A 12,637-nucleotide genomic window follows, 5' to 3' on the forward strand; every position below is an offset into this window, starting at 1 on the left:
TGTTGCTGCTTCCGAGTGCAGTCAGCTTGAATGGATTGCAAGCACACCTGAGTGAAGCCAGTCTTCCCCAGGTCTTCTCAGCAGCTTCGCCTTCCAGGTTTCCCTGGACTGGCATGTTAAAATTTAAATTTCCTGCCAGGTCCCCCATGACCGACAGTCTCTGCACCATGAATGATTTTATACACATCTAATCTTCCCTCCTCTCACTCACCTTTTCTCCGAATGACAAAGTGACAAACATTCTAATGCAGTCCCACCTTGTGGCAACTTGTCTGTTTTGGTCCTCCATTCTGGCCAGGCAGAGAGGTCATCTCCCCCCTTTCAATACACAAACAGATTAATGGGTTCCGCCTATTTGGGAAGCAGGGGGAGATCTTCCTCAGCAGTAGCTAACTGCAACAGCCCGTCTCCTCACTTCAAAAATGTGTTACGCTCTCTTCCTGGACTGACGTGGCTGTGTAAGAGCTACCTGTCAGTCAGAGCCCATGTGTGTGTCAAGAGCCCTTAAAAGATGGATGGCCGCCAACCGACAACCCTTGTTCCCTGACATCCATCAGACCATCAGTGCTGCTACATTACGCATGAAGAAACCTGATAAGTGACTATAACAGGATAGACATAAAGCGCGACGTTCTTTTATGGACCTTTCCCCTTCCTGTCTGCTTAAACATTCTTCTTAATAGACAACTTAAAAATGACAGCTGGGTTTTTGTGTGCCTTCGTGCCAAACTGAAAGTGGTATTTCTCTTTCATGCGCCTGGACTAGGCGTAGCCGTGGCAACTTCCAGTTGTTGTTGGGACTACAATTCCAAGCTCTGTTGGTTAGAGTGTGGTGCTATGAATGCCAAAGTAGCAGGTTCGATTCCCGTATGGGACAGCTGAATATTCCTGCACCGCAGGGGGTTGGACTATATGATCCTCAGGGTCCCTGAGATATGGCCTGGAGGAGCCCCAAAGGCCACATAAGAGAGGCCTGGGGGTCCTGTTAGGCCCCAGTGTCTGAAATTCCCTGATCCTGAAAGAGACCACCATATCAAAGTTAAAAGCCTGCATCAGTATCAATGAAGCACAGCAAAGACCCTTGAAAACAGATAAATCAATATAGCCCTTAAATATCCTTTATTAGAAAATAAGCACTGGCAAAAGTAGCATGATGGCCAGACATGCTATACACAGTACAATAACATCAGTTCTCTTATTTTCCACAAAGTATTATCACCTGCCTTTTGTTTATTTTTAAAGGAAATAAAGATTCATGGGTTCACCACATAGGATTCTGTGTGCGTGTACGTATGTAGGTGGGAAATCATACTATAATGGGAATGGGAAATTTCTTTAGGTGACGGAAGCACAGTCAATTTCTTGCCTGTCAACCAGTCCCAAAGCCAAGAAAAAGGAAAGAAAAAGTAAAGTCAACCACTTGAAATGACACGTTGAGAAATATAAGGCTTTGGGCATAGCCCAGACGACTGTATCATTTGTCCTCATTCGTTAGTCAGTTTGATCTTCTCTGGGAAGATGATATTCACCGAAAGGTTCTCGCCTTCGTTGGCCTTGAGGAAGCAATCCCTCTCCTTGCGTACCAGATGACTGTATCTGGCATTTGCTAGCCACATTTCAAATCTGGAGAAGAAGATAATCCCAGTTGTACCCAGCACAACGAGACACGTCAGCAAGCCGAGGACCAGGAAACAGATCACCTGACTCTTACTGAGAAGCTGCTGCCTGTTTTCGATCGTCTCTTTTATGGTCAAGACGTCTGGCTCTTGGGGGTGAATAGGTTTGTGGTGAGCTTTCGGGTGCGGGTGGTGATTCAGCCTGTGTTTAGCCTCTGCGCCGACGCTTGCGTTTCTGCTGGAAGAAGCACAGGTGACCCCGGCAAAGGGTGGTTTGCAAATGCACTCAAAGCTCCCGCCAGGGCGTTTGTGACACGTCCCGCCATTTTTGCACGGGCCGCTAGTGCAGATCGTGATGGGACTGCTACACAGCACACCTCCGTAACCAGAGGGGCAGATGCAGCGGAAGCCCCTCCCGATATCGGTGCACGTCCCTCCGTTTTCGCAGGGGTTCGACTCGCAGTCGTCCGTATCTATTTCGCAAAAAATTCCAGTGAAGCCAGGAAGGCACAAGCAGGAGGCGTGAGGAGCAAATCCGTCATTGTCCACGCAGGTCCCTCCATTCTGGCAGGGAGAACTGGAGTTCAAAACAACAAAGGTAGAAGGGGAAGTCCATGAAAAAACCCAGAAATGGCATTTCCCCTCCTGTAGAATGAAATAGCTCTGCCCCCATTTATATACCTGTTACCTGAAGGAGCGACTCCACCCCCATCGTTCAGCCTGGACACTGAGGTGCAGCTCTGAGGGCCTTCTGGTGGTTCCCCGATTGCGAGAAGTGAAATTACAGGGAACCAGGCAGAGGCCCTTCTCGGTAGTGGCCCCTGCCCTGTGAAACACCATCCCATCAGATGTCAAGGAAATAAACAACTACCTGGCTTTTAGAAGACATCTGGATGCAACCCTGTACAGGGAAGCTTTTAATGTTTGATGTTGTTGTTTCCTATATTTTTGTTGGAAGCCACCCAGAGTGGCAGGGGCAACCCAGTCAGATGGGCAGGGTATAAGAAATTATTATTTTATCTCCAAAGCCAGGAATGAGCTGAGTTGGGGAGACATGTGCTAAGAGAGACGGACAGTGGGGAGGGAAGGTAGCTTTGCCCTCCTTCACTCACATGCTCCTCTTGTTGCAGGAATTAGATGCTACCTGCTTAATGGGTGAATGGTAGAGGCATGTGAACAAACCAACCTGGATGACACCATGATGCCCTATGCCTGGACTCCTCAACATGGTGCATGTGGGCAACAACACACACTCCTAATCCTTCTTTATCTGAGAGTATTTTGTGGCACTTTTTTCTTTTGGTGGGGACTGTTGATGTTAAGTGAACTTCAATACATAACAGTTGATGTGGTCTGGTCTGCTTGTTTTGCCTGCTTGCAAGGTGGTGGTCTGGGAATTGCCAGTTTCTCTTCTGAGAAATGGGCACTTTGTGTGGTGCCCATGACAGTTTCCAAGTGTGCCCTGAAAGGTTGGGGTCAGATTTAGGTATGATGAGGCCCTAAGCTACTGAAGGTAAATGTGGCCCTTTGTATGTCCAGCGCTCCTTTGTCAACAACAAATTGTAGCTGCTTATTGTGTTGAATATATGCTATATAGTAATTTGTGGGCCTAATAGGTATCTAAAGCCATTTGCACATGCAGAATGTAGGCACCCTATATATAGAAATGAGCAAAGCAGTGATATTTTAGGGAGCAGGCTAGCAGGTGGGGCCCATTACTTACATCATAGGCGCCTACACAACACAAAACACTGTTGCTGTATGTAGGTTTTATTTTATTTGTTTATTATCTTATATTTTGGAAATGTACATCCAGTTTTTTTGTCCCTTTAAATTTTTTTGGGGGGCCCCAAGAGAGTGGGGCCCTAAGCTATAGCTTGTTTAACTTAAAGGTAAATCCGGCACTGCCTGTATGCAAATGCATGTAGGTGTCAGCCTAATAAAAGACAGCAGTAAGACATTCACAAGTTTTATCCATATTTACCCGTTCACTATACAAGGCCCCTTTTTCACGTGGCAGTTTCCGCCGGTATATCCTTGAGCACATAAACAAATGTATCCTCCATCGCCAGTTTCAATACAAGTGCTTGAGTTATTTGTACAAGGTTTTGAAGAGCAGGGATGAACATCTATATTAATAATACAAAAAAAATAAATCAACATTATCTTTGTAGGATTACTGCAATCCTATACCCAATTTGCCTGGGAGTGAACTCATTTCAATGGGACTTATACCCAAGCAGACAGGCATAGGATTACACTGTACGTTTATGAACATATGAATCTTGGGGTGCATGCACACAAATCTGTTTGTAGCACGAAACAAGCAGTTTTTCCTCAGTCTGGAATTCTTCATGCTCATCCTCAACATGCCATTTTCACTCTCAATTCATTCTGGATCCTGCCATCCAACAGAGCAGGTGTGGTCACTCGAGATACATGTGAAAACCTTCCCCTTAATTAGGTTATCCACGCCTTTTTCTCCATGCACATACGCCAGGTGAATGAAGAAAGACGTGGCAATTCTGATCTTCACCCACCCACCAAAGAAGTCAGTGGGCAGATGTGGATGCACTCCTGTTGCTGAGACCACCTACCTCTGCTTGCATCTTTTTTGAAATGGACACACTGTGGGATTTTCAGCTTTTTGAGAAGCAACGAGAAATTTGAATCACCGCAAATCTCCTGCTTTAGTTCCCTCCCAGTGACAGGAGGACATTGGTACTTTTAAGATTAAAACTATATACCAGTTTTCCCATTTGACATATAGTTCAGCCTTAAGTAGAACTTTGTGGGTCGCCATATTCTGAAGAACAAAAAAGAGGACGCTAGGACGACTCTCGTTTTAAATACCCCTACTCGTGTGTGTGTGTGTGTGTGTGTGTGTACAACACGGGTGGTGCTGTGGGTTAAACCACAGAGCCTAGGGCTTGTTGATCGGAAGGTCAGCGGTTCGAATCCCCATGACGGGGTGAGCTCCCGTTGCTCGGTCCCAGCTCCTGCCAACCTAGCAGTTCAAAAGCACGTCAAAGTGCAAGTAGATAAATAGGTATCGCTCCGGCGGGAAGATAAACGGTGTTTCCGTGCGCTGCTCTGGTTCGCCAGAAGCAGCTTAGTCATGCTGGTCACATGACCCAGAAGCTGTACGCCAGCTCCCTCAGCCAATAAAGCGAGATGAGCGCCACAACCCCAGAGTCGTCCGCGACTGGACCTAATGGTCGGGGTCCCTTTACCTTTACTATATGTAGGCTATAGGAGCTGCGATATATTGTTGGGGGGGGGCAGGAGAAGAGAAGAGGAAAGCAAATCTTCAGCCACCAGTTCTATCTATGTCTCATCCAGAAATTATAGCCAGAGACATTTTGGCAAATTGAAAAAATCCACCTGGACACAAATTTTACCCCTGAGAAAGAGGACGTGTCCTGGACAAAGAGGACAACCCTAAGGATATGCTCATCTGAATAGCTGCAACTCCAAGGTGCCTTCATTGCAAACAGGAGGGAGAGACAATGCTATTAAAGTAACTGTCTATCTGTAACACCAGGTGGTGCTGTAACTGTATGGATTGATCCATTGATGTAGGGCAAAGGAAGCAAAAGAGGTTTGCAAACCTGTGTCACAGAGGCTGCCGATCCATCCTTCTTCACACATGCATTGCCATGGCTTGGCACAGGTGCCGTGCAGGCAGCCAGGGAAAGGGATGCACTGGTCACAGAGAGGGCCCTGCCAACCAGGTTGACACCTAAAGAAAAAACAGTCAAACAAGCCTGGATAGCTCAGCTGGCTAGAGCATGGTGCTGATAACACCCAAGGTTGCAGGTTTGATCCTCATATGGGACAGCTGCATATTCCTGCATTGCAGGGGGTTGGACTTGATCAGGCATAGGCAAACTCGGCCCTCCAGATGTTTTGGGACTACAACTCCCATCATCCCTAGCTAGCAGGACCAGTGGTCAGGGATGATGGGAGTAGTAGTCCCAAAACATTTGGAGGTCTGAATTTGCCTGTGCCTGGACTTGATGATCCTCATGGTCCCTTCTAACTCTATGATTCTAAGATATCAAGCCGGGATTAGCCCTCCTTTGCAAATACAGTTAAGAGTTTGGAAAGTGTAACAGATGAGCGTCCAAAAATAAGATGGCTTGATTTGACTGATCATGTACTATTGAAATAAACAATAAGAAAAAAGTGAAAAGAACATAAGTCTTGTGACCAAATCTGGCAGGAAAACACAAAATTCAGTTAATTAGAAACTTTTCAAACTGTTGTTGGCACATCGTATAATCTAATGCCGGTAGCTATCATCTGCAAAGTTCATTTCACAAAAATCCCCCCTCCCCCAGTTCCACTTTATACCGCCAATCCAGAGCCCCCATGTCAATGTGGTGTCCTCCAGATGTATTGAACTGCAACTCCCATCATCCTCAGCCAGCATAGTCAACGGTCACCAATGTTGGGAGTTGTAGCCCGCAACATCTAGAGGGCATTGGTACCCCTCCTAGTGGTGCGGCAATAAAAGCTAAGCAGGGTGTGGTATGATTTCAAATTGGATGGGAAACCGCGTGTCGAGATTGCTGCATTGCAGGTGGTTGGACTAGATGATCCCTGGGGTCCATTCCAACTCCACAATCCTATGCTTCTGTAATGTGCTACCATGCTGAATATGCTATAGAATCACAGTGCCTAACCCCCTGTTCAGTGCAGGAAACCCAGAGCCAGAGCTCTCTCAACAAATATCTGCCAAGCCTCTGCTTGAAGACCTCCAGTTGAGGGAGAGCCTGCTAACAACTCTAGGTAATTGGTTCCACTCTCGACCTGCTGCAGGCAGGACAGCATCACTGTGCCATGTGCAGAGATCAATGCATACAACGTATTGCTGGACTGGAATCAGGGTTATTTTGCTTCAAGAGTTTAACCCCCACCTAGAGGTCACCTGTGGGTTGAAGCCTGCTTCCGTATGCCTAACAGAATAAAGAAGTACCTCTTGCAGCTGCTATGTGGGCCCTTGATGAAAGCTGATAATAGCGTCCATCGGGTGTTCAGGATCCTGCCTGCAAATTTCCTACAGGCATCTGATTGGCTGCTGTGCAAACAGGATGCTGGACCAGGTGGGCCACTGGCCTGACCCAGCAGACTCTTCTTCTATTCTTATCCTGCTTTAGCACCCTGCCCTCCTCTCTCCAAGCAGCTGATCAGCACAATTGCTGCTGCTCTAATGGGTTCCTATACGCATAGTGCAGCTACATGCACACTTACAACAGGGGGCAAGTTTCGAAACACAGGTGCTTGGAGATAATGGGATTTCAAAATCATTTGTGCCTCGCATCTGAGCACCACACAAAGAAACCCAATTTAAAATAACACCCTAGGCTGCTCTCGGCTTCTGTTTGTGGGCTTCCCATTGAGGCATCTGGTTGATCACTGTGAAAACCGGATGCAGATCCAGCAGAGCTCTTCAGGATATCCTGTGATGCTTTAGAGAACTTTTTTTTCTGGGGACAAACACTTTTAGTGCTTCATATCTGGATTGCTTAATTGATTTTTTAAAAAACTGCATTTCATATTTTGCATTGCATAATTGTAAAACACTTTGGGGTGCCTCTGGATGTGTGAAGTGTTATGCAAAGATAATAAAATAACTAATTAAACTATTACTGTTGTTTTGTGCTGGGTAACCTTGTGCCTCATAATTTACATTGTTCTGCAGTCTTAGACTGCTTTTCAAGTGTTGCTCAGGCTATAATAAATATAAATCAGGTGTGGGTAAAATGATCGCACTGTTATTAATTAAAGCACTGGTTCCTGAATTACATTTTGCACACAAATATGCTCCTGTTAGTTGAAAACAAAACAGAGTTCAAAAGCATGATTAACTGAAACAAGCTCTCCCTCGCTTGGACATAGAAATCTTAATTTACCTGCATTCACTTGAAACTTCACAATATCCATTTACAGGATGACAACCAGGTTTACATTCGACACCTAAAATAGTAAGATTTACAACATAATATTGCAGAAGTGCTTCTAAAGAGAGCTCCTCATTCTGTTTTAGAGTGAAGACCCCACTTTAAAATGACAGTGTTACCCATGCAAATATTTCATTAGCAACACAGCAGTTGACGAAAACATATGCACAGCTTTAGAACCTATATCAGTTTTCTACGTTTGAAACTATTTCCTTCTAAATCTGATGCTCAGACCCTGAGTGTGGATGCTTGTACAGCCAAAACAGTACAATCCATGTACAGGAGGGCGATGTCAGCAGGCCTGGGAAGCCCCAAGGTTTGCAAAAACACATGGCATCTTTAAGGGAGGGGGCAAAATTGCGGGTGGGGAGGAAAACACCTCAGCATTGTAATGAGGTCTGAGCATGCTTAGTAGGGCGGGTGTGTGTGCAAAAACTGGGGATGGGATTTTGAGTGGTTGGAATCCAGAGAAGTAGCACTTCATACTGTAACATTTTGTTGCAGCTACTACTTGTGACGAGCCTCAGAGCTGAAAACAAAATGCAATACAGACTGCTAAATAGTATTATAATTGCAATTGATACAATAATGTTTTTATTCATTAGATTTCTATCCTGAACTTCCTCCCCAAAAAGGCCAGGGTGACAAATAAGAAAACAGCAAAAGCATAAAATTTGATGTATATTTTTAAAAAAGAAAAACCGCAGAGCAGCATTTCAAACGCAAGTGACGCCAGTTTCAAGTTGTTTAAAAGAACCCGTCTGTGACTAATCCATTCTCATTTCATATTCATGCGCTAGGATATATTATTCTCCTTGAAACTTTGGCTTCGAAAGAAATCCCATGGACTTCAAGGGAGCTTACTCCTAAAGAAGTGCATTTAGGAGCAAATGTTAATTACTGGTAATAGGTACTCGTGCAAAAGCAGCTCCTGGCTCCAAGATGTCTTGACATCCAAATATCCCACAACATAAATGCTAAATGTGTCCAACAACGATGCTTGATTGAGAAAAAATCAATTTGGTTAAACCGCAAAGAAATGCAAAGGTTAATTGAAGCTCATTACGTTAATAGTGTTGTGAAATGTATCACCTAAGTAAGACGAAATAAAATCAGGCTTTGCTGCCAGAACCTGTGCATGTTTACTTGGAACTAAAATCCGCAATCCTGTGTACACCACAGCTGGGATCAAGTCTCGCTGAACACAGTGGAGCTTGCATCTGGGTAAATATACACTAGACTGCATTCTAAGGCCACAGTCACATTATATACACTTATTTGGCATTATATCTTATTGAACTCAGTGGAACTCAATCCTATGAGCTTATATGACAGTGGAAAATACTATACCAGATCTTGACACTGCAATATATATTTTTAAAAATGTAATTGTAAAATCATACATAGATCTGGACCATGAACCGAAGTTTCTTCTGAAAAAGATATGATGCATTTAAGGACAAAGTTACATTTGAACTCCTTCTTCTTAGGAGATCAATGATCACATAGGCTGGCCACAAACACGGTGAATTTGGAAGTTAACTGATACATGAAACATTTAATAGAACTGGGCATTATACCACCCCATCCTCCCTCCCCCCCTTCCATCTTTTGCAAAAATGAACAGGCATACCAACATCAGAACACTGGCAGCACAATCCTATTCATGTCTACTCAGAAGTCCTATTATGTCACTGCAGTCCCTAGAAGCACTGAAAGTTCAGTTTTTAAGTTTCACCGGCAGAATTAAGCATGCAGTTACAACTGCTCCGCTTAAATAAATGGAACTGGGGTTTATCTCCGAACGGATCATGCCCTTAAAACAAAAATAATGTGTAAAATCTCTGTGCAAGGTAGCTCACACTGAAACATGTTATTACACAAGCTGGATCTTATCAGCTGACACTTTCCCAGCCTTAATCTCAAACGCACTTAACCATCAATGACCTTAAACCAGGAGCAAATTGCATCAGATGGAGAATGCAAATAACTTTCTATATAGCGGTGCAGCAATAAAACTGCTAGCACATTTGCGAAGCTAAGCAGGGTTTCTATGATTCTGTAAACTGATGGGCTGGGGGGAGACGGGACAGGACACAGAAATGACACCCCCACCCCTCCAATAGTTGGAAGATATTTTCAACAGGAAAGCTTTACTGTGGCATTTAAAGCTTTGTTTAAAAATAATAACTGGGAGAAAGTTTGCAGTCTCAACAGCTGCTACCTATATAGGGGAGGCAACGAACCTACCCCCCCCCCCCCACATTGAAGAAAACGGCAGGTTGAAAAGTGGGTGTTCGTTTTCAAATGAGTTTGTAAGAACTGATTTACTAAATATTGAAAATGGGGTTATTAATAGAGATGGGTGCGAGAGGGATAGTATGCTGCACGGCGGCCAGTTCTTGGATCTACAAGCAATGGCATGGATTCACAATTCGCTCTCTCGCTCCGCATCCCAATTGAGCGGAAGGGAGAACAAAACTCTTGGGAGCCACACGACCTGCTCCAAGGGAGACAGAAGCACGAGCAAAGAACACAAAAAAGGACTCGCAAGGGACAGAGTGTGGCCACCACTTGATGCGCCCTGCCTTGGGCGTGCCACGCAAACACGAGAAGGATTTATTTACTCGCGAGTAAGCATGCACAGCCTTGCTCCGGACGCCGAAGATCGACGCCGTGAGCATTTTAAAACATTATCCCATTCCCACCGGGATCTCCTTACCTTGGGCAAGAGGGATGCTAGCAAGCGGCCAAAAGAAGTAACAGATGAATTTGGCAGCCTTGAACCCCATCTCAAAAAAACGCGCCTGGGGAAGAGGGTCATGCCCCACGCCACATGGGAGAAGACGAAGGCGACGCGCGCCTCGGCTGCCTTGGCTCACGAGGACTGTCCCATCCGCAAACAGATGCGCAGCGTCTCCCGCTAGAGACTCCTTTCTTTCTTTTCCCAGGAAGGGAAAGGAGGGAGGTCCACCCGCGCGTCTTCCGCAGCAGGAGGAGCGGGGAGGCGGGAGGGCTCTTCTTGCGGAGAAGGGACCCTTCTTCCCACCCCTCCCAACCTTGGGCAAGCCTATTACGTTCTGATGAAGGAGGCGGAGGGAATGGGCGCATTCTCACGTGCACGCCGCCACCGCGCGGGGAATGCACTATTACCTGTACGTGAGGAAAGGAGAGAAATGGGGGACACCGAGGCGAGGGGGGCGCAATGGAATTAGACAAGCCACCTAGGAACGGGACGCCGGGGGTTGGTGGGGATGGGTTTAGGGTGGTTTTTTGGGGGGGGTGCATCCCCTGGTTTGACTCCTCTCCTTTTTTCTCCGCCTCTCCTTTGTTCTCCGCCTGTTACTTCTAAACTGGCCAATCGATACACACCGCCAGGCCGGGCTGGGGGCAGAAAGGATAGCTTGGGGGGGGAGTAGAGATGGCTCCGCTTCTTTGAGGCTCGCAGGGCGCGCAGAAAAGGGGCGCGTTCGCTTAACCTGGCCAGGAGGAGGCGCTAGCGAGAAGCGCGTGGGAGAAGAGGGCTGCGCCCGCCTTCCTTTTCCTTCCTGCAGTTAAATCGCTGCAGCGGCTGCGGCTGCCCGCACTGCCCGAGCCCCGGGGAGGTTCCAGGCCTTGGCACTCGCGAAGAGCGGGCAGAGGGAATTTCCTCCAGCCATATCGCGGGTCTGCTCCCTTTGGGAACGCCTGGGGAGGGCGCGCTGCCTGCCCGGTGTTCACTCATCGGGTACCAGCAGAGCTTATGTGACTTTTTTTTTAGTTTACTTGTGGGTCTACATTTCAACTTAATATCCCTCCTAGGGTTGCCGCCTTTGTTCTGGAAAAATACAGGACAGGACTGGGAGGTTTGGGGGGGGGGGAGAGCGATTCCCCACCACCACCACCAATCTGATGCCGAAGTGACTTCAAACCAGTTCCATTACAATCTATTGCAGTTTAACAGGATGGGACCTCTAGAATTTGTCACACACACAAATTTGTAAACCATGGACATCAATATTACAGCCCATAACCCCTCTCCTCATTTAATCCACTTTAAGCCAATGACTTGTTTGTAAAATCTCCATGACCCATTTACATTATTGAAGCCCATCTGGTGGAAGCGTAGTTTGCCAGGCCATATCATTTCATTTTTATTTACAAACTTGCAGAAGACTTCTTTGTATTTGGAGGGTTCCACAAACAGGCAGAAGACTGTCAAAAAACACCCCTTTTTGGGTGGTGGCCCCAAACTGAAAGGCATTCAACCACCTGAGTTTGCTATTGACGGGAATTAAAGTATGTTTAGAGCTTTCTTGTAAAAAAAATTGTTTTTTTGTTTTAAGGATGACTAAAATGATGTGTAGGAGATGCTTTTTTAATTATCACAGGGTCCAGCAAACAGTAACAGAAATGTGCATTCTCTCACTGGTGGTGCTTTCCGCCCCACATTGATTTCGTGACAACAGAAGAGGCTGAGGTTGGGCTGACCCTAATTGTTTGGTTACTATAGCAATGCAATGCCAAGAGGGAGCAAACCGTTGGTTTGGAGCAGCTTTGCTGTCATGCAATGGAGAGATCTTGAATAAAACAACAATTGAAACGTTGCCATTGTAATGGGAGCTAAGCTGTCACTTCCCTCCGTGATAGCTGTCTGACACCAGCCGTGCTTCTGAAACAGCTTTGATATATTTGGCTATGAGTTCAGATGGAGCTGCAGATATATTTGTACGTCGACCATAACACCACAGGCAAAACACGTAGACAATGCAAAATGGAGATTCAGAAACAAAAGGCCTTTCCTGTTCAATATAAGAAAAAAATAGTACCTCTGGTTACGTACGTAATACGTTCTGGAGGTCCGTTCTTAACCTGAAACTGTTCTTAACCTGAAGCACCACTTTAGCTAATGCGACCTCCCGCTCAGGGGCATTTCTAGCCCCTTGGCTGCCCAGGGCGGGACATCGTGGTGTGTGCCTGGGGGCGGGGCATCGTGGTGTGTGCGTGCATCATGACGTGATAGATCTGGACCATGAACCGAAGTTCCCTCTGCCTGGTTCCCTGTAGCTTTGCTTC

At 46.1% G+C, this 12,637-nt stretch overlaps 1 protein-coding gene across 1 annotated transcript; it reads right to left on the reverse strand.

Moving 5' to 3' along the window:
* Positions 1 to 1,146: 1,146 nt before the first annotated feature.
* On the reverse strand, positions 1,147 to 10,589 carry DLK1 (delta like non-canonical Notch ligand 1). Its single transcript, XM_033139651.1, has 5 exons — positions 10,305 to 10,589; positions 7,535 to 7,598; positions 5,228 to 5,358; positions 3,601 to 3,745; positions 1,147 to 2,193 (listed from the first exon to the last, which is right to left on the reverse strand). Exons 1-5 carry the CDS (start codon positions 10,372 to 10,374, stop codon positions 1,485 to 1,487), a joined length of 1,119 nt encoding a protein of 372 aa, XP_032995542.1. The 5' UTR covers positions 10,375 to 10,589; the 3' UTR covers positions 1,147 to 1,484.
* Positions 10,590 to 12,637: the final 2,048 nt, after the last annotated feature.

The sequence above is a fragment of the Lacerta agilis genome, chromosome 1, assembly GCF_009819535.1.
Source record: "Lacerta agilis isolate rLacAgi1 chromosome 1, rLacAgi1.pri, whole genome shotgun sequence".
Taxonomy (NCBI): Eukaryota; Metazoa; Chordata; class Lepidosauria; order Squamata; family Lacertidae; genus Lacerta; species Lacerta agilis.

Coding starts and splice junctions, on each gene's coding strand:
- DLK1 (XM_033139651.1), bottom strand. CDS start 10,374: ATGGGGTTCAAGGCTGCCAAATTCATCTGTTACTTCTTTTGGCCGCTT. Junction 7,599..10,304: donor TAGCATCCCTCTTGCCCAAG/GTAAGGAGATCC, acceptor TTACTATTTTAG/GTGTCGAATGTAAACCTGGT. Junction 3,746..5,227: donor CGGCAGCCTCTGTGACACAG/GTTTGCAAACCT, acceptor TTATTAATATAG/ATGTTCATCCCTGCTCTTCA.